The sequence below is a fragment of the Triticum aestivum genome, chromosome 4D (assembly GCF_018294505.1).
Source record: "Triticum aestivum cultivar Chinese Spring chromosome 4D, IWGSC CS RefSeq v2.1, whole genome shotgun sequence".
Classification (NCBI taxonomy): Eukaryota; Viridiplantae; Streptophyta; class Magnoliopsida; order Poales; family Poaceae; genus Triticum; species Triticum aestivum.
The window spans coordinates 510362316-510386635 of record NC_057805.1 but is presented as its reverse complement, the minus strand read 5'-3'; the positions used below and the strand labels follow the sequence as shown (position 1 = coordinate 510386635).

At 44.8% G+C, this 24320-nt stretch overlaps 4 protein-coding genes across 4 annotated transcripts; all 4 read left to right on the top strand.

The window, feature by feature from the left end:
* The first annotated feature begins 681 nt into the window (after positions 1-681).
* Positions 682-3280, top strand: LOC123099176 (uncharacterized). The gene is made up of 5 exons (XM_044521339.1): positions 682-1056; positions 1152-1253; positions 1610-1654; positions 2465-2602; positions 2741-3280. The coding sequence occupies exons 1-5, from the start codon at positions 703-705 to the stop codon at positions 3077-3079; spliced, it is 978 nt and encodes a 325-aa protein (XP_044377274.1). The 5' UTR covers positions 682-702; the 3' UTR covers positions 3080-3280.
* A 193-nt stretch (positions 3281-3473) lies between these two features.
* Positions 3474-7886, top strand: LOC123099175 (DNA repair endonuclease UVH1). Its single transcript, XM_044521338.1, has 9 exons — positions 3474-4448; positions 4559-4785; positions 4879-4988; positions 5164-5316; positions 5500-6282; positions 6536-6646; positions 6744-7004; positions 7167-7390; positions 7486-7886. Exons 1-9 carry the CDS (start codon positions 3565-3567, stop codon positions 7697-7699), a joined length of 2967 nt encoding a protein of 988 aa, XP_044377273.1. The 5' UTR covers positions 3474-3564; the 3' UTR covers positions 7700-7886.
* A 1246-nt stretch (positions 7887-9132) lies between these two features.
* Positions 9133-21285, top strand: LOC123099174 (uncharacterized). Its single transcript, XM_044521337.1, has 29 exons — positions 9133-9381; positions 9462-10120; positions 10198-10405; positions 10591-10914; positions 11124-11274; positions 11348-11485; positions 11940-12021; positions 12668-12936; positions 13020-13133; positions 13278-13516; positions 13740-13967; positions 14053-14205; positions 14744-14881; positions 14985-15215; positions 15312-15439; positions 15848-15968; positions 16284-16448; positions 17042-17189; positions 17317-17417; positions 17624-17773; positions 18087-18134; positions 18205-18312; positions 18670-18744; positions 18863-18913; positions 18977-19123; positions 19215-19345; positions 19585-19672; positions 19834-19893; positions 19975-21285. The coding sequence occupies exons 1-29, from the start codon at positions 9235-9237 to the stop codon at positions 20752-20754; spliced, it is 5382 nt and encodes a 1793-aa protein (XP_044377272.1). The 5' UTR covers positions 9133-9234; the 3' UTR covers positions 20755-21285.
* Positions 21286-21423: 138 nt separating this feature from the next.
* LOC123099173 (germin-like protein 8-11) lies at positions 21424-22502 on the top strand. Its single transcript, XM_044521336.1, has 2 exons — positions 21424-21622; positions 21758-22502. The coding sequence occupies exons 1-2, from the start codon at positions 21502-21504 to the stop codon at positions 22324-22326; spliced, it is 690 nt and encodes a 229-aa protein (XP_044377271.1). The 5' UTR covers positions 21424-21501; the 3' UTR covers positions 22327-22502.
* The last annotated feature ends 1818 nt before the right edge of the window (positions 22503-24320 follow it).

Below are 24320 nucleotides of genomic sequence, written 5' to 3'. Positions count from 1 at the left end.
ACGACATCCAATGTCCATAGTCAGGAAACCATGACTATCTGTTGATCAACGAGCTAGTCAACTAGAGGCTTACTAGGGACACATTGTGGTCTATGTATTCACACGTGTATTACGATTTCCGGATAACACAGTTATAGCATGAACAATAGACAATTATCATAAACAAAGAAATATAATAATAACCATTTATTATCATGAACAACTCATGAGCAACGACACGGCCCGTTTATTTTTATTATTTTATGATTTTTTATATATCTAAAATATAGTCCAATAGGCCTAAAACACCGGCCCAACATGCTGAAAAATATGCAGCCAAGTTTGCAAAACGACCCACGTGCCGACCCATTTACTAACGAGCCCCCCCCCCCCCTGGACTGTCCGATGCCTGGCACGATTAGCATGGGCCGACCCATTTACTAACTAGGCAGTGCTTGGGCCTGTAGGCGCAACGTGCGGGTCGGCACGGCACGGCCCACCTACTAACTGTGCCTCCATGGGTCGTGCCGTGCCTGGCACGATTACTATGGGCCGGGCCAGGCCAGCCCGTTTGGCCAGCTCTGATTCCGGTCCACCACAAGCACTGGTGTAGCGGTAGGAGGGAGCGGGACAGTTTTTTCCCCTTGTTGAGAAATCAACGCTTCAGTCGTGAAGACGACGACTGGGCAAAAATCCCTCTCCCCCTCTCCGCCGGCCAGTCCAATGCCTCCCTCCGCCCTCCCCCTCCCGCTCCCCGCCGCCCTCCGCGGCGGCAGGCCGTCCGACGCCCGCCGCCGGGGCCGCCTCGCCACCCTCGCCCTGGCCCTCCTCCTCGCCGCCCTCGCCCTCGCCGCCTACCTCTCCTCCCCCGGCGCCGCGCGCGCGCTCGCCGCCGCCGCGGATGGCCGCTGCGGGGGAATCCAGGGCCTCGAGCTCTGGGGCCCCGCGGTCAACTGGGGCTCCAACCACCGCCTGCCCTCCGCCGCCGCCTGCTGCGCCTCCTGCAGGGCCCACCGCCGCTGCGACTCCTGGGTCTTCTGCGGGGACCGCCGCAGGTGCGGCAACCGCTTCGGAGAGGTACGCCCCGTCCCTCGCCGGCTCCCTACCCTGCACCTCTGTACATATTTCTGCGTCCTCGTCTTATCAAGCGCTTGCGCCAATTGCGACTGCAGTGCTGGCTGAAGAAGCAGAACGATGCCATGGTCCCTTCTGTAATCGCGAGGGGGGAGGATGTCATGTGGACCTCCGGCCTGGTCTTCGGGAAATCATCACAGGTCTGTTAACTGCAATCTTCGTCGGCATTGAGCCACAGAATTTCATTTCATAGTATGTCATGAGTTGTTCTGCCGATGAAATTTCGATTCAGCTGCCTGAGTATGTGGTGCAGCCCTACAATGTAGACAAATATTTGCATGGTATATTCTTTGCTTCAAAAGGAAAGAAGAATCAAACATCGCATGCTGGAATGCTTAAATAAGAAAGAAGAATCAGACATCATATGCTGGAATGATTAAAAAGAAAGAAGAACCAATTTTTTTTTTGTTTAGAAACTATGTCAGCTGATTCTTCTTATTATGATCTTCCCTGGTATGAATCTCATCGATAATCAAAGGTCTGCAACTTAATGTAGGGAATCGTGGGGCTGGAAACAAGTGCCGGCACGCTTCGCATTCAAGTAAGTTCTATTCTCTGTCTCTACAGCTGGCCCAAGAATATTTTGAATCTGTTAAAGTGTTGAAGGACCATTTCTAGAACACTTTCAGTGTTTAGGCCTTTCGATTATCCTTTGATAACAACCAGAAGATGCTAGAGTGGCATTCACACTTACAGTGTTTGATTACTTACGAGCATATTTTCAAGCCGCTAAAGTCGTATGTGCTAAACAGAGTTTACAGAATGCTGTTTCGGCTTATCGAGACAAATGCTTTGCCATACGGATTCCCTTTTTCTAAAATGGGGAAACAATTGTGGCAGAGCCCCACCAACTGATTTTTCTAAATATCATGAGATCAATGGCTTCTCTGGCTTGGACTTATATTCCTAAATATTCATTTATCGGTTGGCTCTTATTTTTACAAATAGTTTCCCAGCAAGAATATGCCAAGTAAACATCCATTCTAAGTGATTGTTCTGTTGCTAGCCTAGGCTCCTAACCAGTGTAGCTGATAATACATTTCGTTTTCTCACATACTTCCTCTGTCCCATAATGTAAGACGTTTTTTGACACTAGTTTAGTGTCAAAAAAAGGTCTTACATTATGGGACGGAGGGAGTAGCTAATTCTGTCTTCGTGATTCCCATCAATTCGTATTTAGTCATAATAAAAGCTTATTCCCCTGGATGAGCCATTTCAGTGCTTCATCTTAATACTGAAAAGGCAGCTTGTACTTTGAGCTGACTGGAAATATTCTGTAATTTGTTTTCCACGGTATCATATACTGCATTCTTGTCCCTTTCTCTAATACATATACTCCCATTGCACCCAGTTGCTGCCTGATTGTGCACCCCATTCTGTGGATTACTTCATCGAGCTATTGCGCCTGCACAACTGCGCCGGATGCAGATTCTACCGCGCCGAAGGCCGTGGGCACCTGTGGGATGCGAAAGGAGACCACGTAAAAAATGTATGGTGTCTATGGTTGTTTAGCCATCTTGATTCTTGCATAAGAGGGAGTCCAAAGTCACATCTGTGTTTCTGGACTTACGTGTTGGTAAGGACTGTAGGCCTAATGATGGATGGTTTTTCCTTTATGTGCGACTAGGCTGCATTTGGTCCACCTTATGCGTTGCTGCAAGGGACACTGGAAGTCGACGGCGTGGCCTTCAAGGAGATGCCGAAAGAAGGGTGCTTGACCGTGAGAAGGGGGTCCGTGGCGTGGATTGGGTCAGGGCCAGAGTTCCTGATCAGCCTAGCTGACCACGCGGAGTGGAGAGACGCCTACACGGTGTTCGGGTCCGTGGTGCCGGAGGACATGGCCATCGCCGAGGAGATGTCGATGCTCCCCGCCAGCACAGACGTCTGGAGCGGTGTGACCGTCAGGCTGCTGAAGGACCCGGTGTATATCAAGGTGAAGAGAAGAAGCAATGCGACTGCCTATTGAGCTCGCCAGCGATTTTGTTCTTCTTCTTCTTCTTCTTTCACATGATGTAGCAGTAGTGCCAAAAGATAAGAACACAAAATTACATGTCCAAACAAAGAAAGAAAGAAAATAGAGGAGGTTTGGAAGAGAACTGTTACACCTGTGGTTTCTGTGCCCGTCAGCAAGCCATTTTACAGAAGAAAATTTGCCTTTTTTTCTTGATGTTTTTTTTTCCTGTTGATGATGAATGTTTGGTTTGATGTTTTTTTGTGATAGAAAGCTTGAATGTTTTTTTGGGAATAGCTTGAATGTTGGTAAGTTTTGAGAAAAAAAAAGATATTTGAAGATGGGCCGGGGAGGCCCCAAATTTGAGGCGGCCCACGGGCCTTAGGCGGTAGGGAGAGAAAGGGGAAGGAAGGGGGGAGTCGCCGTGGAAGGGGAAGTAGAGAGGCGGTCAATAGTAGACGAACGGAACCAGCTCGCCGCCGCCGCCGCCGTCGCCGTCGATGCTGCCGTTCGAGGAGCAGGCGGTGGCGGACCTCCTGGAGGACCCCAACGGAGGGCTGCTGGTGGTCTCCTCCGGCATCCCGCTCGCCTCCCTCGCCGCCACGCTCCTCCACCTCCACCACCAATCCACATCCTCCTCCGGCGGCGGGGGCGGCGGATGCTTCCTCATCCTCTCCGCCCCGGACGCCCTCAAGGACCAAATCCGGCGCCGGCTCGTCGAATCCCAGCTCCTGCAGGTCCACGACGTGGCCTCCGACGTCCCCGCCGCCCACCGCCGCGCGCTCTACTCCTCCGGGGAGGGCGCGGCGCTCTTCCTCACCCCGCGCGTGCTCGCCGCCGACCTCCTCACCGCCCACCTCCTCCCGTCCCGCGTCCAGGCCCTGCTCCTCCTCGCCGCGCACCGCTCCTCCGACACCTCCGCCGACGCCTTCATCGCCCGCCTCCTGCGCCAGCACCGCCTCCTCCCCGTCTACGCCTTCTCCGACCGCCCCCACGCCATGGTCGCCGGCTTCGCCAAGGCCGAGCGCACCATGAAGAGCCTCTACATCCGCCGCCTCCACCTCTGGCCGCGCTTCCACGTCCTCGCCGCCGCCGACCTCGAGCGCTCCCCGCCGGAGGTCGTCGACGTCCGCGTCCCCATGACGCACCCCATGGTCGGCATCCAGGCCGCCATCCTCGACGCCATGGACGCCTGCCTCAAGGAGCTCCGGCGGACCTACAAGGTCGATGTCGAGGACCTCACCATTGACAAGGGCCTCTTCAAGTCCTTCGACGAGATTGTCAGGAGGCAGCTCGACCCCATCTGGCACACCCTCGGCAAGAAGACCAAGCAGCTCGTCGCCGACCTCAGGACGCTTCGGAAACTGCTCGATTACCTTGGCAGGTAGTAATCCACCCTCACCGTACCGCCATTTTTTGTTTGGTCTACACCATAAATTGTGCACACCAATGGATAGTCAGGCATCCTCTTTATGCTCTTTAGATGATGGCTAGGTATGATGCCGTGACATACTTGAAGTATCTGGACACTCTGAGAGTGTCTGAAGGCGTTCGATCGGTTTGGATGTTGGCTGAATCAAGCCACAAGATATTTGAGCTTGCAAAAAGGCGTGTTTACCAGATTGTGAGACCGGATGGCACAAGGGTTTCAATTGCCAAGGGCACGCCAACGAAGAAGAGGAAGGTGACACCCAGTAGTAGCAAGAAAGGAAAAGAAACTGGTAGCGATTATTAGTCCCTTGGTTTCCATTCATATACTCTGTTTTCCATTCTAAAGAAAACATTTAGTATAACAGATGGTCTATGCCCTGCAGAAAATGAGGATTCTGCTCCTAACAAGGATGACGCTCAGAAGGTAAATGCAGAGGCTTCCTATCTACTGGAGGAGGTTCTGGAGGAAGCACCAAAATGGAAAGTATTACGGGTGAGAGGTTCCGTTCTTGTTTCTCAGTTTTCTTTCAAGCAGCACTCAGAAGAAAACTCCTTTATATTTTAAACTCCCTACTTACTACATAGTTCAAGTAGATTATTTATCATCTAGGCACTCTTTACCTCTATTACAAATGTTTTTACCTGATATCCTACACACATCTTTGCAGGAACTGTTGCAAGAGATAGCCGAAGAACAGAGAAAGGGAGATGGTGTCGTACATGAAGATGAAAATAATGAATGTGGCATAGTCTTAGTAGCATGCAAAGATGAGCGCTCATGCTTGCAGCTGCAGGAATGCATATCGAGAAGTCCCCAGCAGGTAACTGCAGTGTGTCTTGAATGCAGTCAGATCAATCTAGTAGCACAGTTGCTATTTAATTTTCATTGCCTTTGTGCAGATGTGTATCTATTTCTTCTTAAATGCAAGCTTCTTTCTTACTAGCTAAAACTTATCAGGTTAACCATGTGAACCCTTCATGACACTTTAACTTGTTTTAACAAGGTTATGCGAGAAGAGTGGGAGAAGTACTTGCTTGGGAAAGCCGAGCTGTTTGGATTACATAAAAAGAAGAAGAAACGATCTCAGCAACCAAAAGGGTTTGGTATCCTGGATGGGGAATTTCCTACAGGGTCTAATGAGAACGAGAATGCAGGGCCAGTAAGCATTAGCAAGCTTGAGACTAATGCCTTACTTGCTGCCGCCTCTGGTATAAGTAATTTAACTAAGGAAGCAGATGCCAAGGAGGATTCAGTTCCCAGCTGCGGCAAGAAAGGTTCTGTAAAGGGAAAAGGAAAGAGGGTGCCAAAGAAAACCCTGACAAAGAGACAAGCCAGTAAAAGGAAAAATAGAAGTACTACAGAAAATGATAGCTGCCAAGGTACTGATGTGGAAGCATCAGGCAAAACAGATGAACAGTCTGACATTAATGTCTCTAAGGTGTCTGCCGAAGATGCTCCTGCTCCAGCCTCCACCCCTGACAATGCTGAAGACTTGATTGATGCCAAAATGCTACCTCCTGTGCAGTTTTATGCCCTAGACAGTGATCAACATGTACTAGACATATGGAAACCATCTGTAATTATTGTCTATCATCCAGACATGACCTTTGTCAGAGAAATTGAGGTTTACAAGGCAGAAAACCCATCAAAGAAGTTGAGAGTTTACTTTCTTTTTTATGAGGAATCTTCTGAGGTGCAAAAGTTCGAGTCCAGCATCCGCCGGGAAAATGAAGCATTTGAATCGTTGATCAGACAGAAGTCCCTGATGATGATACCTGTTGATCAGGTGGTGTTTCAGTTGAATCTCTCCATCAATAGAAGATTGTGTACCCTAGTAGTAACTTCTGCTTGGCCTTTTACCATGTGAATGATGCTGTATAATGGTTTGATGAAATGTCTCCTACGGTTTAATCAAGTAGATATGATGTTTATTTTAACTTCTAACCACCTTTGCATGGGCAGAAAATGCTGGCTTAGACTTTATGGAAGTTTCATACTCTTCTGCCAGTACATGACACGTCTGTCTTATTTCTCTTCAGAGTGGCCGTTGCATTGGACCAACTCCGGCAAATGAACCGGAGCCTCTTTTGTCTCAGAATTCACTGACAAGAAAGGCAGGTGGTAGAAAGCCAACAGGGAAGGATATGCAGGTGACACTACTGATCCCTATTTTGATTTTGATGAAGGAACCATATGTCGTGTTTTTACTGGCTGAATTCCTAAAATTTTAGCTCTGTATTCTTCCAGGTTATTGTAGACATGCGGGAGTTCATGAGCAGTCTTCCCAATGTACTGCACCAGAAGGGTATTCGGATCATTCCGGTGACCCTGGAAGTTGGCGACTATGTTCTTTCTCCCTTGATATGTGTTGAAAGAAAAAGTATCGCAGACTTGTACCAAAGCTTTGCTTCTGGTCGTCTCTACAACCAAGTTGAAACCATGATTAGGTATTACAAGATCCCAGTGCTTCTGATAGAGTTCTCGCAAGATAAGAGCTTCTCCTTTCAGGTATTTTTCATGCTAATTTGTCATATTCAGATGGTCTCCACAAAGGGTTGTCCTATTTGTATGAGCAAATCATAATTCATTTCCATGGGAAACAAAGTCCAGTATTCATTGTTGGTTTCACCTGATGGTCTGCTTACTACTGGTGTGCTCATTTTCTTGTAGTCTGCAAGCGAAGTTGGGGATGACGTGTCTCCGACAAACATAATCTCGAAGCTGTCACTGCTAGTCCTGCATTTCCCCCGGCTTCGCATCGTGTGGTCCCGCAGCCTGCACGCTACAGCGGATATATTCATGTCGCTGAAATCAAACCAGGATGAACCTGATGAGAACAAGGCGATGAGGGTGGGCGTGCCGTCGGAGGATGGGGTCGTGGAAGACGACGTGAGGTAAAACTAACTTGTGTATCTGGATGTGGCAAATCAGATATTATAGTTACTATTGATGATATGTTATGGTTAATGGTAAAAATTTGCGTTTTCAGGGCCGAGAACTACAACACATCCGCGATCGAGTTCCTGAGAAGGCTCCCTGGCGTGACGGACTCCAACTACAGAGCGGTAATGGACGGATGCAATAGCCTGGCGGAGCTCGCGCTGCTACCGGTAGAGAGGCTGGCGGAGCTGATGGGCAGCCAGAAGGGCGCGCGCACGCTCAAGGAGTTTCTGGATGCCAAGTGTCCAAGCATGATCTCATAGCATAGCATCAAACTCTACTGGTCTGGTGAAGTGAGCTCTTGGAAGAGGAGTTCTTGTGAACTATGGGTGTTCAGAGATTGTACTCGTTAGGTGAGTAGGGCTAGGTTATTTGGTAGTGTAATCAAGATCACATTGTAAGGAGGACTGACAATTGGGTAATTGAATTCCATCCAAATCCAATGGCAAATATGTCATCGCTCTTAGGAAAGCTGGCTTAATGATGCTGTAAATAAATTTGGCTTGAGCAGGTTAGAGTTGAATAAAAGCTCTGGAACAAAATGATCTGGTTCTCTCAAAACTTGTACTGTACTTTTAAATGGAAAAAATAGAACACGAAATGCATACAAATATTGAGACACTTATTTTGGGACGGAGGGAGTATATAATATGTCACAAGACAAAAAGAACGAGTCACTAGTTTTTGGGATTTCTTCTTACCTTTCATGAAGATTTTTTTTTCTCCAACAGTAGTTAATGATATTTGATTCACAATACAAAAGTGTATTGGTGTGGATATCAGATCAAATATTCCAACTCTTTTTTCAGATGGTTTAATCTTTTGTTTGTTTGCAAATATTTTTGAAACATGCTCCACCGTTCATGAAAATATATGTATTTCAGAAGACAAAGTTCAATACATGAAATTCAAAATCGGGCAAATTTGGCAGAAGTCTTTGTAACCTTTTTAGAGAGCTTTGGTACATTTAAGGGGAAATCTACAGAATTGTAGTTAAGAGGATGAGATTAGTATGTGTGTGTGGTGGTGGGGGATTAGCTGAGAAGAGTCTGTAAGGCCTTGTACAATGCAATATGCTTAAGGAGGATCAAACCCATGTTTGATGCTTTGATGTCTCATGAAGGTAGAATATTCTTTCAGGGGAGGCGATGTTCCCGTCGATAGCGAGGTGCTTCCAGTGACTTTGTTAATCTTAAGACCCACTGACTAGTCTCTCGAAGGTGCTCATATGGATAGAGTATGTGTGGATTCGTTCATATGAATGAGTGTGTAAAAGGTGTTTAGAGAAAAAAAAATCAGTTTTTTGCTTAAGCACCGGTGCTTATGCTTGCTTCGACACTCGTGAATCGTGATATATAGATAAACACTGGCTTAAGAAAAATACAATTAATTTTATTAAACATCTCTTTAAGCATCTTACATTGTACTTCCTCTGTCCCATATCGAATGTAATAACATCTTATATTTTGGGACGGGGGGAGTATATGGCATCGCCTGTAGGTGTAGATTTATTTGTAAGAAAAATACTCCTTTTGTAAAGAAATATAAGAACGTTTATAGATCATTAAAGTAATGATTTAGACGTTATTATATTTCTTTAGTATTTTTAAGAGAAAAGGTGTCTTTTTAGGGAAAGAAGTTTGTTTTAGGCAAATTTAGGGAAAGAGGTGTTTGTGACCGGAAGCAGCACGACAGTAGAGCAGCCGATTTTCCCGGCCCGGCCCAAACTCTCCAAAACCACCGCTTTTGGTTTGGTTTCTCCCTTCCCTCCGGCCGGCGCCGCCACCACCCACCCGCCATGGCGCTCGCCGCCCTCGAGAGCTGCTTCCGCGCCGTCCCGCCAGAGGCCGTCGCCGCCGTCGTCGACTGCGTCCTCGCCTCCTCCTCCCCCTCCTCCGCCTCGCCCTCCGAGCTCTTCCTCTCGCTCCTCGACTCTTTCCCCAAGGTACCGCTCACTTCCCCCAGCGTCTCTGTCTTCCGTCCCCACAAGCTTCCACTCAGCTCTCTTCCCCGTCTTCCTTGCAGGTGCAGGACGGCGGCCACGGCCATGCCGCCGCCCTCTCCCACGCCGCCGCGCTCTGCCATCTGCTCCCCCGCCTCGGCGACGACCCCAGGGACGCCCTGCGCACGCTGCTCTGGAGGGTCTTCCTGCCGCTCCTCCGCCGGGAGGACGCCCAGCCCAGCCGGCTCCAGCAGCAGGCGGCCGCGCTCATGTGCGACGCCGTCTCCCGCGCCCGGTCCTGGGACCTGCTCGGAGCCACCGTCCTGCCCTTCTGCGTCCGGTCCTGCGCTGCTGCGATGGCTTTGCCCACCACCCACCAGTATGACGGTGACGACTCCATTGTGTACTGCTACCACTGGGATGCTGTCGCCCCGGATGATGGGCTGTCAGGGGAGGCAGGGCTGCTGCCGCTCTCCAGGGCCACCGCGCTCCTGGCGTCGTTGCTGGGAGACGCGCTGAAGAGGAGAAGGGAGGCCCATGAGGAGGGCGCCGACGCTTCGCTTGATGCATTGGTGCGGAATTTGACCTGGGACATGTCTAGGCTGGTGCTCAAGATGTTTGACCTCTGCCAAGAGTATCGGTCCTGCGCCACCCGGGCCCTCCTGCAGCCTGTGCTGACTTCACTAGCAGATGTTTCTTGCGTCACCGTCGAGTTCGGTGCGGTCCAGCTTAAGCTATCTAGGTTGGCCTTCTTTCCAGTGCTGTGGGAACTTGTTAATTTGAATTGTTTGCTCACGCTAACCGTTCCCCTGCACGCAGGTCTGGTTTCTTGGAGTCCATTTGGAACTCCTGTGTCTCTCTGTTCTCTCTTGGCCGCCCTGAGCGGTTGGATGCGTACGATATACTCTCTCTGTACTTCTCGGTGTTGAAATCGGGACATCAGGGTGCTATCCCAGGAGCTGACGAGGTCCAGAACTTTGATCTAAGGAATGTCGCTGAATTTTGGGATGAACTACGCAGGGGGCTGGTAAGCCATTTACTCCCTCCATCCCACAATATAAGACGTTTTTGCAAGCTAAAACAGCTTGGAAAAACGTCTTATTGGTGGGACGGAGGGAGTAGTTAATTACATTGCTATTTGTACCAAAATTTGGATCTACGCTGTCAAGTTTCACATGGGGGGTAACACACTTGATTCTCCCTACACACCAGGTTGACAAGGATTCTTCAGTAAGGAAGCAGGCCTTTTACGTCTTGAAAACATCGCTAAGCATATTTTCTTTTGGAAATGATGGGAGCCAGCGATGCTCTGGCAGGAGCCCAGCTGCTTTGCCTGGTCAAGACAAATCAAATGCCGCTGTGACAAAAAAAGAAAGGTGGGCTAACAAAGAGGCCAAGTCCCTAGGTGTTGAAGAAATCAAGCAATCAGATGAACAATGTTCAAGTGGTCAAGACCGATGGAAGGTCTTTCTGTTACTCTATGAGATGCTCCAGGAGTTTGGGACACATTTGGTTGAGGCAGCCTGGACACACCAGGTTAGTTCCTTTCTGCATGTTTCTCTTATCAAACTATTCACAGCAAGATATGTTAATTGCCTGCGATACTTAATTTAATATCTGTTAAATCTTATAGGTAGCTAATTTTCACTCAGTAGTCAGTACTAGTGACAACACGACAATAGATTAATCAATTACTACACACTTCTTTGCTTCAACTGCCTAACATGTTTAAAAATAATGCTCAGGTACTGTTATTGTTTGAGTCTACCCCACAGAGTGACTATTTGAATCACACATCATACAGAGCTTTTCATGCTCAGATGGAATCCGTGGAAGGAATTTTCAACTGGATGACGGTACTGTGGGAGCGTGGGTTTACTCAGGATAATCCTCAAGGTCAGCACTGATATGTACATGGCATATATGTTTAGAATGTTGCTTAATCTGCTTTTATGAATGCCCTTTGCAGTGCGGTGCCTCGTAATGCAATCCTTTTTGGATATTGAATGGGAACGTTACAAAGGCTACGCCCAAATGGTCCCTAGAGGCTTTGTTCTTGGCCCTCTCATACGTGGTTTGAACGATGTAGTTCATCATAAGGATTTTGGTTAGTTCATTTGTTTTTCACTTCATTCAATAGTTATTCTGTTGAATTCAAATATGTGCTTTACTTTGCACTTTACAGTGCAGTTTACCTCTTGGTAAATTTTCAGGGACCTCCTTAGATACGGAAGTACAATTTTTTGAACGAAATAGATAAAATCATTGAAGAAGCATTTCTTTGTTTATGTTTTCCTTTGCAGCAGATTTGGATTAAAATTTTGTTAGCATTTTGGGTAACTTGATTGCATGTGATTAGTTCCTCTCTTCTTAGTTATGGATTTTGTCCTTGGGAAATTATTTTACATTTCACTGTTTGCATTGCAATACATCCCACATGCCTTGTTTAGTGATCCATGATGCTTATCAGATTTTTTTTTATGGCATATTTGCTTTCTTATGGCACACTGTTCAACAGATCATTCATGCTGAGCTGAGCTGTATGCTTAAATTATTTGTAGGTGTCGGTGGTGTCTATAATTCAGAAGCCATAAAAGGTGCAGAGAGGTTTTTCAGCAATTATGCCCGGAAATTGACGATACGGTACTACTTCTCGGATAACTACTGCCCTTTGTGCCTGTTTCAGGATTTGTCGTACTTTCTCTTATTGTATATATGAGAGCTGATAATTTGGACTCTGTAAATGAGTTTACTTGTGCAACACTTTCTGTTATAGTTTAACTTTTACATTAATTGAAGGGTGCCAACATGTATCATAATGAGTACTCTCTCCGTCCCAAAATAAGTGTCTCAACTTTGTACTAAAGTTGAGACACTTATTTTGGAACGGAGGGAGCATTAAACTTGACTTTTGCAGTATTGTGTATTTGTTTGGTACTAAAGTTGAGACACTTATTTTGGAACGGAGGGAGCATTAAACTTGACTTTTGCAGTATTGTGTATTTGTTTGGTTGAAAGGTTACTGTGTACTCAATATACATATGTGCAGTATAGTTCGGGCAACATAATTAGATAGAGCTTATGCTTAAATGCTACATCTGCAAGGATTCACATATGTTGAATCATATTGTGACCTATCTGAACTTGTTACTATATCAAATGGGACTATCTGTGTTATTGCGTGACCAAATGCTACACATAACTTTAGTTTAGTTTGTTTTCAATAGTTTCACTGGCTTCTGGCAGTGTCCTTCTGAAACCTTATTTTTCTCTTTCTTTTATTTGTCAGTGAGCGTTTACATCTGGTTTGGAGTCTGGCATCTGCTGCTAAACAAGATTCATTTGGCCGACCAGGACTAATGACTCTTGCATTCTGTATTGCGTCATGCGCTTGTCAGTCAGATACACATGACTTACCATGTGGGTCTGCTGTAAACGAATTGGCCAAATGCAACGGAGATACATCTATAGCAGTCAATACTGTGGATTTTTTAGATGCCTTATGGATTCTTAGTGAGAGGAGTAAACACCACTTTAATCCAAAGTATCGCCTAAAAGGTTGGAAATCTTTCTACTGGAAGAAATTTGGAAGTAGTGTTAAGCAATGCATTATCAAATTGTTAACTTGAAGTCAAATGCAGTTTGTGAACAGGTTATCAAAGCCGTAGCATCGTTGACAAGTGCAGCTGAAATTCCACTCAATCAGCTTTTTAATTTCATTTCTACAATACCTCGAGAGTGTACTGATTCTACTGGTAGGTACATACAAAATACAAAAATGGCAAACTGTTTGTCTGCAGCATCTGCTTTGAAATTATAATCCGTTGAGGATAACTAAACAGTTATATTTGCTTCTATTATCATCTTATTCTTTGTTTCGCATCGCGTTTTCATTGTAGGACCACTGAGGGGTACAGTCCAGAAATGGCTTCTTCAGAAAAAAGAATGTTCTGAGAGGAACACTTTGTTGGATGAGCTTATTGATTTCCCGACCACCTTCATGAAGCACACAGGCATAGAGGGGTCGTATTTATATGATGACGAGGATGTGGGTGCATGGGAAGCTGAAGCACGGAGGTGGGCTAGGACCCTTCTTCTTGTAACCTCAGAGGAACATCATTTCAAGCAAATATTTACGGTATATTTGGCTTGTCGCCTGCTTTTATGTCTCTAGAAAGCATACATTGCTATGGAGCAAATAGGTTCTTTTTGGGTATCTGTATTATGTCATTTCTGGAAGCTGAATGTATAGCTGGTCTGGTCTGTCGCCTATCAGTAGCCCATGATACTTACTTCTGCATTGAAGTTATGTTTTTCCTCTTGTGTAATTGAAATTAACTTTTGTTCCCCTTTTTTTGCAGTTCCTGGAGAAATGTGGTAACAAGCTTTCTGAACATTCTTCAACGAGAAAATGTGCTGACGTGAAGTTTTTTATCATCATTATATGCTTGATCGAGGAGCTTGAAGTTAGACAGAAAAAGCTTGTTCACCAAAATAACGCCATCGCCGGTGGAGGTTCAGATACGACAAATGGATTAGAGCACCGTGCTCTCACTCAGATGTTTGAAAAATCATTGCTTTCAGTTCTGGTAACCTGTTTTTCTATAAAATGTAACTGCTGACTCTTTCTATAATGGCCTTTATTTATATTATCTTTCCTGTGTCTTACTGTAGGAAAATATGGTGGCCTTCAGCAAGCAATCTTGCTCAGTTTTCTGGTTAAAAAATACAGACAACATGGATTTACCATGTTCTATTAAAGGAAGGCTTGGAGGTCCGAGTCAGCGTCGTTTAGCTACTTCTATAACCTCTTCAGTGTTGCAGTGTGTACGTCCCTTCCTAATAATTTTAGTTGAGATTATAGCATTTAGCTATCTGGCCGGTTATATTTATTGCTTGTAAAAGGCCCCATCTAGCATGTTTCATGTTGTCTTCCAGAGATAGTGTTACCTTATGCAGCAAATAAGATACAAAGATTTCTTTGCAGGGATATAATAGAATTTGCTGATTTGACAGGGGATTACCATGTCACTGTGCTAATCAAACACACATTTTTCTTGTACTGTTCTTTTGAACCATGCTAATGTCGTCAAACTTAACTCTTGCAAGTTGCAACTGTGGTGTGTATATTCTTCAATAGCTCATTTGATCAGAAACTGCGTTCATCTTCTCTGTATGAACCATGCAATAATATTACAACTGTTGATAATTCCCCCCCTCCCCCCCATGCCTGTATTCTGGAAAAAGTAATATAGGGGTGGCTAGATCTCCTGTTAGAGGCTCAGGGTACCACATTTACCTTCGCTTTAAAGTGCCCACCATTTAATCATATAACTTTGCTAACTTCTATTGTAACATTTCACAGATTTGGTCTATGAGGTGTGTTAGTTCTGTTGTCTCATGGTGTAACCACTACACCTCTGATGTTTCTTTTCATTCAGCATTTTCATTCCTCTGGGAATTCTGTTGGGAAGTGATCCAGCATTGTACTTATGCCACTGAGGTTGGTTGCTTTTTTAATGTTTGGCTGAATATTTATTCCTCAGTGTCTTGCAGTTTCTCTATGTAAGTTTTTATGCCTGATTAATGCTTTTCTCCTTGACAAGATTGGAGCTGAACTTCACTTGGCAGCTTATGAAGCTCTAGCTTATGTTCTAGCAGCTCTATCTACTGCTCCCTTTTCTCAGTTTCTGGATTTCATGGAAACAAAGCAAACAAACCAAACCATCATATTATCATTGGATCTTCTGGCGACCACTTTTCTTGGTAATATAAACAATCTCCTTACAAATGGAGTCCTAACACGAAGCAGACGAGCTGTTTTAATGTGTTGGAAGGTGAGAATAGCTCTTGCTTCCCTTTGTAATGTGCATGGCTCAGTTCTGTAGAAACTACATTAGTCAAACAACTCCTAATTATTGATTTTGATTTAGTGGCTTTGTGTAGACTCCCTTTTATCCATTTCTAGCTGCTGTGATGAGAATGAATCTCAGATGAAGACATCAGGTTCCTTTTATTCAGATTCAACCCTCCAGTCCATCTTTATTGATATTATTGAAAGGCGAGTATAACATTCCTTTGCAGCTTCTTTATTCTTTATGTATAGTTGGTAAACAATCATGGGAGTATTGCCTGTGGAAATGTTCAAAACCATACTCACTACTTCTTTACCTATAGCATGGTTGATAGTTGCAACATTTTCAGTACTTGTTTCCCGAGTCTAATTTCATGAATATTTATAGCACTTCTTTACTTATTCAGTACCCAAGTTATCTAAAGGAGTGCATAATAGCATTCAGTTGGCCTTTTTCTAATAGATACTGGTGTTATGTTTAAAGTCTGAACATGGTTATATTTTGCTTTGTTTCTTTTTATATTGTTTTCTGTAAATACTTCAACTTATTTTCTGAGGCACTTATTTATGTATCTTTTCATTTCTATTTCACTTATTTATTTTTAATCCTTGCAGTCTTGAAAATGCTGGCGAGAATTCTGTTGTATCCATCCTTAGATGCGTGAGGTCTGTTTTGGGGCTTATACACTTAAATAGGAGTCGCCAAAATTTATCCTCTCTGGGCATCAGTTATGAGGTACTATTTGTGGTGCCTTTTCCTTTTTGTGCAACTATAGCTATTTAATGTCTAAACCCTTGCTGCTTACACTAGAAGTTATCCACATGTTTTTTTTGGTTGGCTTTATGCATCACACCCAGTGGTACCATATTTTCATGAACAATCTTAATAGTTTTTAACATATCAACAGTCAAAGTTAGGAAGTTGGAATGTTTGACAGCTCGAGTTTTAAAATGTGAAACGCCATAGAATTTTGGATGTATGGGGCAAGTTTTCTTTTGGCAACTTCTGCTTGTTTTTATGGCATTGATACCCCATGTTTATTTGCTGCAGATGATGATGCAATTGGTAAAGTCTTCCTGGCTCTTGCACCTTAGCTGCAATAAACGCAGGGTCGCACCAATTGCTGCACTGCTGTCCGCAATATTGCACCCATCAATCTTTCCCAATTTGGAAATGCACCAGACAAATGAAAAAGGGCCAGGACCTTTGAAATGGGTCAGTTCTGACATGCGTTCTGCATTACGTCACTCTCTTTTTACTTAACGCATTCTTTTTGTTCCTTTCCCCCCCCGCTGAAAACTATAGAGGAGGCCTTGACAGTATATTCTTGTTCTTTAATTAGGGGCTCGCAGAAATAAAAATGCCTACTTGCTGCTGCTGCTGCTGCTGTGTGTCTTTTCGTTGCCTGTTCTGCTAAAGTAGCACTGTTTTGTTATGCGTGACCTGTGTATAATACTTAGGCACGCTTTTAGTTATTTTTCACTGGCAAGCCTTCTCTTCATATGATTCTTGTTATATATTTTATGAATGGCTAAATGAAACCTAACGACTGCAAAGCCTGGCCTGTGCTAGAGGGAATCAGGAGAACACCAGAATGCTTTGTAACAGAAGTGGTGGTCAACAAATTTCATCACCTCAATTTCACCTGTTCCCCAGCTTGGCCTTGTTCTGTTCTGTAACAAAGATTACATTAGATCTTTATGTAATTTGTCAATGGATAATTACGTTGTTCTTTTTAGTACTACTTTTTTGCATGTTATAACTCATAAGGCGTGATGTACCACTGTAACTCTTTTTTTGGTTTCCAGTTTGTCGAGACTCTTCTTAATGAAGGCTCAAAGAGTCCTCGAACTATTCGCCTGGCAGCTTTGCACCTGAGTGGTCTATGGTTGATGTACCCCCAAACTCTTAGATTTTACATGGAGGAACTTAAGCTATTAGCATTATATGGATCTGGTATGTTATACAATATATTTTCTAGTAGTTTTTTTTAAGTTCGTCTTCTTCTTCCCGCTCGTGCCTTTGTAATAAGGCCTGGTGATATGCTGTTGTATATTCTAACTTTCTTTACAACTTAAAATAGTGGCATTCGATGAAGATTTTGAAGCTGAACTGTCTGAAAATCACGAGGCAAGATTTGAAGTTTCCATGCTAGCGCAAAGTCCAGACTGTGAATTCACAGAGGTAAACCTTGAAACCTGGGGTACAAGACATACATATATTACCTTCATAAGTTAATCAGTATAATTACTGTGCTTTTCTCAACTGTTGTTCATTTCTTAACTGTTATAGTACTAATGGCGTGAAATAATTTGAACCTTTTCCTTTCTTTTAAATCGCCAACCTAGCAGTTAACTTACAGTTTAAATGTGTTGCCAATGTTATTGCAGGTGTTCATTAATACAGAATTGTATGCCCGTGTTTCAGTTGCTGCTCTATTTCATCAGCTATGGAAGCAAATCAAAGAAAAGAGCAAATTGGAGACAGAAGAAGCTCTTCAATGTGGCAAACTATTTTTACTTAAACTTCTGGATTCAGCGGTACCGTTTTCAGACTTAAGTTCTATCTATGGGCCAGGATTTGCCATCTTATGCAATGCTGTCTCAAGTTTCTGTATGCTGTCATTGTTTCTTACTTGATAACCAGTATGGTTATACCGTGTCGAAGTCATTGGATGCCTTTGTACATATTTCCAATGAATTTTGATGTGTCAAATACCACTTTAGCAACTGTACAACATACAACCAGATTCTGAAACTTGTCTGATGTTACAAACTTTCCGATCATACTTACTTCTGAAGTCCTACTTAAATGAGTGATTTCTGATGCTTTGTATTTGCTCTGTTTCTACAGGTGAATGACAATGATCTCTCGAAAGAACTTTACAAGAAATACAGCAGTGTAAGCATGTTTCTTTGTATCGAAAACCTTGCTGTTTTGTGCCATATTTCTGAAACATCCATCTTATCAGGTACATAGGCGCAAAGTTCGTGTGTGGCAGATGATATGTGTTTTGTCACACTATGTAGAGGAAGACATAGTTGAGGAAGTGACATCTACTGTTCACACCTGTCTTTACGTAAGGATATTCTTAATCTTATGTGCTTTGCACTTTTGCTTTATGCAATTGTATATAATATATATATCTAGACTTTCTGTAGGTTGCTTCAAACAGGTCGAATAGTCTTAGTTTTCTCTTTAGAGTTCAAATTCTTAAGGATTTAGCACATTTAGATATCTACTTGGAGATCTAGAACATTTAGAGATCAATTTATTTTCCATGGATAATTTCTATTTTATGCAATTGTATATAATCAAACCTGTCTCGAGTTTAAATTCTTAAGGATCTAGAACATTTAGAGATCAATTTATTTTCCATGCATAATTGCTATTTTACTGCAGTGCAAGGTCAAATGACACACTTTTGTCTGTGCAGAGAAATAACCTACCTGCTGTCCGGCAGTACTTGGAGACGTTTGCTATACTTATTTACTTAAAATTTCCAACACTGGTGAGAGCTCCTTCATGTCAATGCTTGTTGATCTGTGTGACCATTACACACTTCTTTAGATGTCAGTACAATCTCCTTGTCTGTAATTATTGACCTTTCTGATGATTATTATTTGCAGGCTGAAGCACAGCTTGTTCCTATTTTTCATGACCACGGAATGCGACAACAGGTGAACATTTAGTGAGATGTCTTTCCATTTTGGTATGTATATTTATGCATCTCCTCTTTGCAGGCACTATCTTCATATGTTTTTATAGCAGCAAACGTAATCCTCCATTCAGGGGAGCTGGTTGTCCAGAGAAACCATCTTAATCAACTGCTTCCTCCAATAATTTCATTTTTAACATCCCATCATCACAGTCTACGTAGTTTCACTCAGGTAAAACTATGTACTTAAAAATTATGCGGGGCTACATTTTTCTCAAGCGTTATATTGTACTAGTCGACTGAAGATCTATATTGTACCACAGCTACTTGTCCACACTGTTTTTTCCAAGTTGTGGCATATTTTGCAACTAGAAAGCTCAGAAAATCCATCCATCGAGAGGAGGTGCTTTCAAGATTTGAAAAAGTATCTGGCAGAGAATACCGACTGCGCAAGGTACATCCACATACTCTGTTTTCTTTTGTTTATTAGCTAAGCTATATACTGGGCATCACCCTATTAAAACTTCTCTCAATGTACCATCAGGAGTTCTAGTGAGGAACTTTCCTCCCATACCTGTACTGTCAACTCATATACCCTACTTGATTTCCTTTTCTAAATCTAGAAAAGATCCTCAAGGTGTTAATATAATTTTCATCTTGAATGTCTGCATCATTCATATGTTTTGATTTCAGGCTAAGAGTTTCAATCGAAGGTTTCCTTGATGTTTTTGATCCTGATATATCTGGGACTCCACCGGGAATATTTACAGCTCGCATTGAGGTTCGTGTATTCTCTGTCCCCAAGAAATTTAAGGCCACTGTTCATTTTGTCAAGAAATGAGTAACATGGAGGATTCTAGGGACGTTATTATGTTTTTTTATGCAGCACTGAACCTTTCGGCATTTCTGTTATAATTCTGAATATGCTGTATTTTTATGCAGTCGTCTGGCTTTGAATGTGTTCCAGTGTCGGTGTTGGAGCGAGTAAATAACTTTTTGAATGTAAGCACTTTGAACTTGAGGTATCTTCTTGTGTTGCTTGAAACTGCATCCCCCTAATTATTTCGCTGTATGTACCATCAGGACGTGAGGGAGGAGCTGAGGCATTCTATGATAAAGGATTCAGCAACAATCAAGAACGAGGGTCTGGCGGTGAGCAAACACGAGGAGGGCACCGAAGAGAAGATAGTAGCCAGTCAAGATTTCCAGAAGAAGATCATACCCCACCGGGACTCGGAGCAAGCAGCGAGCAGCAACGGTGCGGTCATGGGCAACAATGACATCTCGCGACTGCTCTTCGAGATGGAGGAAGACGACGACACGTTCAACCTTGCGGTGGAATCAAGGAAGGAGGCGGCGGAGACTGTGAGGCAGAGCCGGCAGGATCTGATCGTGGTGGCGTCGTTGGTGGAGCGGATCCCGAACCTGGCGGGGCTGACCCGGACGTGCGAGATATTCAGGGCTGGCGGGCTGGCGGTGGGGGACATGGGGGTGGTCCAGGACAAGCAGTTCCGGCTGATCAGCGTGACTGCGGAGAAGTGGGTGCCGATGGTGGAGGTGCCGGCGGAGAGCGTGAGGGCGTTTTTACAGAGGAAGCGGGCGGAGGGGTACACGGTGGTGGGGCTGGAGCAGACGGCCAACAGCGTGGCGCTAGACGAGTTTGTGTTCCCGGCCAAGACGGTGGTTGTGCTAGGGCGGGAGAAGGAAGGGATCCCGGTGGACATCATCCAGGAGGCGGTGGACGTGTGTGTCGAGATCCCGCAGCTTGGCGTCGTCCGGTCACTCAACGTACATGTCAGCGCCGCCATCGCCATCTGGGACTACACCCGTCAGCAGCGCTCCCGCTCCTCCTCCTCGCGGTAGGTAGCTTCCGGTTCTCCTTCCTGTTGGAGTAAACCAGAGAAGGCTGCCATGTCTGTTGTGTAACATGCATGGACCTGAACATCCATGACAAAACTGGTCATGAACCTTCCTCACTCAGGACTAGATTGTTAGATTTATGCACTGAACTGGTCATGCATGATGAAAACTCTTTGCAAGAAGATGTCAACCACTCTAGTTAAGATCAGATGAAAAGTTCCTGCTCTCCATCGCCGTGTCGTCGTCGTCGCTTCTTGCTGCAAGTACTCGACCACTTGGAGAGAAATTTGACCAGGCATGATACATATCTGATTGACTTGATCATAACAGGGGCTGCTACATATAATAGTTGTGTTAGGTGCACTCATGCATGGATTGACGTGCCCAGTTTTCAAATTTGACCAGGCATACTTGACACAATCCAGACTGTTACTCATACCTATTCCTTCTTTATGTATGAATTATTAAAGGGGAAATGTGTCCCTTAGGCATACTAAAAGGGAACTTGATGGCAATATATCAAAGATTTGAGTATGGCTGACCACGTCTCAAAAGTTTATGCAAAATAATCTAGTAGTCACCAGCTAGAGACCATTTCTATGGGTTGCTCCTTTCCACTTGACTATGTCCATTGCCCACTGGTTCTCACTGCTCGTTGCGCCAATATAAACACACGCTTCCCCTGCATACTCAAACCATCACTCACACACAGGAAAACAAGAGAAGAAGAGCGAAAGAAGCTCAAATCAAATGGCATCCTCCCCTTCCTTCCTTCTCCTCGCCGCTCTTCTTGCCTTGGTCTCATGGCAGGCCGTTGCCTCCGACCCTGGCCCTCTCCAGGACTTTTGTGTCGCCGACATGCTTTCACCAGGTACTGCTTCCTTCCTGCTTTCTCGTCCTGCCACCACCAAATACATATGTTGAAATGAATTTCTGAAAATTATATGCATGTTCAAACCACTTTCTAATACCTAAGCTTACATTATAAATCTCTTCTATGCACCAGTACGTGTCAATGGGTTTGTTTGCAAGAACCCAATGGAGGTCAACGCTGATGACTTCTTCAAGGCAGCCGCCCTCGACAAGCCTAGGGTGACCAACAAGGTTGGATCCAACGTCACTTTGATCAACGTCATGCAGATTGCTGGACTCAACACCCTCGGCATCTCAATTGCGCGCATCGACTATGCTCCCTTGGGTCAAAACCCACCACATACGCACCCTCGCGCCACTGAGATCCTCACGGTGCTCGAGGGGACACTGTACGTTGGCTTTGTCACATCCAACCAGCCCGCCCCAAACAGAAACAAGTTCCTCTCGAAGGTGCTCAACAAAGGTGATGTGTTCGTCTTCCCCGTGGGGCTCATCCACTTCCAATTCAACCCCAACCCCCACAAGCCCGCCGTTGCAATTGCCGCGCTCAGCAGCCAGAACCCAGGGGCTATCACAATTGCCAATGCGGTGTTTGGGTCAGACCCACAAATATCCGATGATGTTCTTGCCAAGGCATTTCAGGTGGAAAAGAATACAATAGATTGGCTCCAGGCTCAGTTCTGGGAGAACAACCACAACTAAGTGAAATGTTGGCTGATTACACGGCAGTGAGCAAATTAAGGACATGTTTGAGTTTGTAGATATGCATCCTAATCTATAAAATAAATGGGTCATATGTCATCCCATTGTTGTGTCTGTAATGAGTGAATGTATATATACCTTCTGAATAATTGACAATATCATTTTTATCACACTGATATGATCTGATATGCTTTTTTGGTTCTAATGTTTCGTATTTCTCTTTGAAAAATCAATATTTTGGGTTCTTTTCCCCTTGTTCTGAAACAAGAGATTATTAGGTAAAAAAGGAAACAATACATGATTATCTGGTAATGCAGTATATGTTTGATGCTAGGGTTGAACACTTAGGATTATGTTGCAATACATGCGAAGTATGCGATGGTTGGAGCCCGATTGTGATGGTTGGAGCCCGATTGTGCACAGGATTTAAATGTGAAAGTTGAATGTGCAAAAGTAGCTTCCTGGAGTCGTTGGTCTGCTCTGTTGCTTTCTGGTGTGTGCTATAAGAAATTTGCGGCTCATGCTTGTAATATTTTAGCTTCCTTTTGGTTCAAAACTCTTGTAAGTTCAATTGCCGGTTGCTTTAATGGAAATTTGATGAGGTGGCTTGTTTTATCAAAATACTTACGAGCATTATTTTCGTTTTTATTAAGTTGAGAACTAAAAATAAGATTTTTACTAAGTTTTAGAAACTGGACACACCAGAGACCAGATTCCAAAAATTTGCTCCAACATACATATAGAAAACATGCAAAAATATACGAAAGAAAAGATTATTACCTAACCCCCCTCCCCCCCGGAAATGAATATTATTTGAGTTGTTTCTTCGTAACAAGCCTGTCATAGAAGCATTTTATCACAAATCGGACTTCGGCCGCTTGGCTGAACGATCTATGGTGTTGAGGAAATCCTCATACAAGATGATCAAAGAAAGCATGGAAAACCAAGCCAAACACTCTAACAAGCACCGGAAGTGCCCAATTAGACGCCTCCAGCATGCAGCCGAGAGGAAGCACAGGAGAGGCTGGACCACCTGAAGACTCAACCAGGACCAATGACGACATTCAACCATAGGCCACCTTAAAGAAAACACTGGACTTCGTCACATCGACACCACCCAACTGCTATTAGAGGGGACCCTCTGCCTAAACCAAGGAGTGTTGACCCTACCAGCGAGTAGAGATGATGAAAGGAGGATATTACTGCATGTACAAGATAGGTGCAAGCAACACGGTGAGTCACCAGATTTGAGGTTGGGTCGATTGGATCGGCATACCATTCTGAACACGCCACTTCGACTAAAAGGCGACTACACTCACCGATGACGAACCCAAGAGGGTCATGACGCATTGCCACCACCACCACATCCAATGGGGGTGGGAGATAAAGGTTTCCACCCTGAGCTAGGAGGGCGGGAGAACAATGACGACGACCCCAATAGGTGCGTGACTACCAAGACATCGCCTCCAACGGCGTTGAGGCGCCGAAATTTCGCTTGGACCTCCCCGCACCCTTGCCAGATGTCCAGCCTGCCATCCAGGGCCATCGCCTCAACGTAAGACAGCCCAAACCCATGCCCCGACACCAAGCTGTTGGTACGAGGTCACTGGAGAAAGACATCAAACCATAGTGAGGCTCGAGCTGGCCCAAGTCCACGACCCTGACCAGATCCGGTCGGGCCTAAGACCGCCAACAGACCCACCTGACCACTCCGGGTAGGGGCATGGAGTACCTCACCTGCGGTGGAACCTCACACATCAGAGGCTATGGGCAACCACATCCCGTCTGACCGCAACCACCCCTCACAGGTCAAAGATCACGATGCTGTCTGATCTGGGAGAGTACTGGCTCCAGCCAGAGTTCCCTGATCCACGCACGAACCAAGTGAACCATGACACCACTAGACATGCCACAAAATCTCAGGTCAGCGGCCCACATCCAGAGGCAGGGGATAGCAGTGGTGGTGGTGCGAGGTGCTAGGGTTAGCCCACAGA

Coding starts and splice junctions, on each gene's coding strand:
- LOC123099176 (XM_044521339.1), top strand. CDS start 703: ATGCCTCCCTCCGCCCTCCCCCTCCCGCTCCCCGCCGCCCTCCGCGGC. Junction 1,655..2,464: donor CCGGCACGCTTCGCATTCAA/GTAAGTTCTATT, acceptor CATTGCACCCAG/TTGCTGCCTGATTGTGCACC. Junction 2,603..2,740: donor AAGGAGACCACGTAAAAAAT/GTATGGTGTCTA, acceptor ATGTGCGACTAG/GCTGCATTTGGTCCACCTTA.
- LOC123099175 (XM_044521338.1), top strand. CDS start 3,565: ATGCTGCCGTTCGAGGAGCAGGCGGTGGCGGACCTCCTGGAGGACCCC. Junction 4,449..4,558: donor CTGCTCGATTACCTTGGCAG/GTAGTAATCCAC, acceptor GATGATGGCTAG/GTATGATGCCGTGACATACT. Junction 4,989..5,163: donor CAAAATGGAAAGTATTACGG/GTGAGAGGTTCC, acceptor ACATCTTTGCAG/GAACTGTTGCAAGAGATAGC.
- LOC123099174 (XM_044521337.1), top strand. CDS start 9,235: ATGGCGCTCGCCGCCCTCGAGAGCTGCTTCCGCGCCGTCCCGCCAGAG. Junction 15,440..15,847: donor TTTATTGATATTATTGAAAG/GCGAGTATAACA, acceptor TAATCCTTGCAG/TCTTGAAAATGCTGGCGAGA. Junction 16,449..17,041: donor GGCCAGGACCTTTGAAATGG/GTCAGTTCTGAC, acceptor TTTGGTTTCCAG/TTTGTCGAGACTCTTCTTAA.
- LOC123099173 (XM_044521336.1), top strand. CDS start 21,502: ATGGCATCCTCCCCTTCCTTCCTTCTCCTCGCCGCTCTTCTTGCCTTG. Junction 21,623..21,757: donor CGCCGACATGCTTTCACCAG/GTACTGCTTCCT, acceptor TCTATGCACCAG/TACGTGTCAATGGGTTTGTT.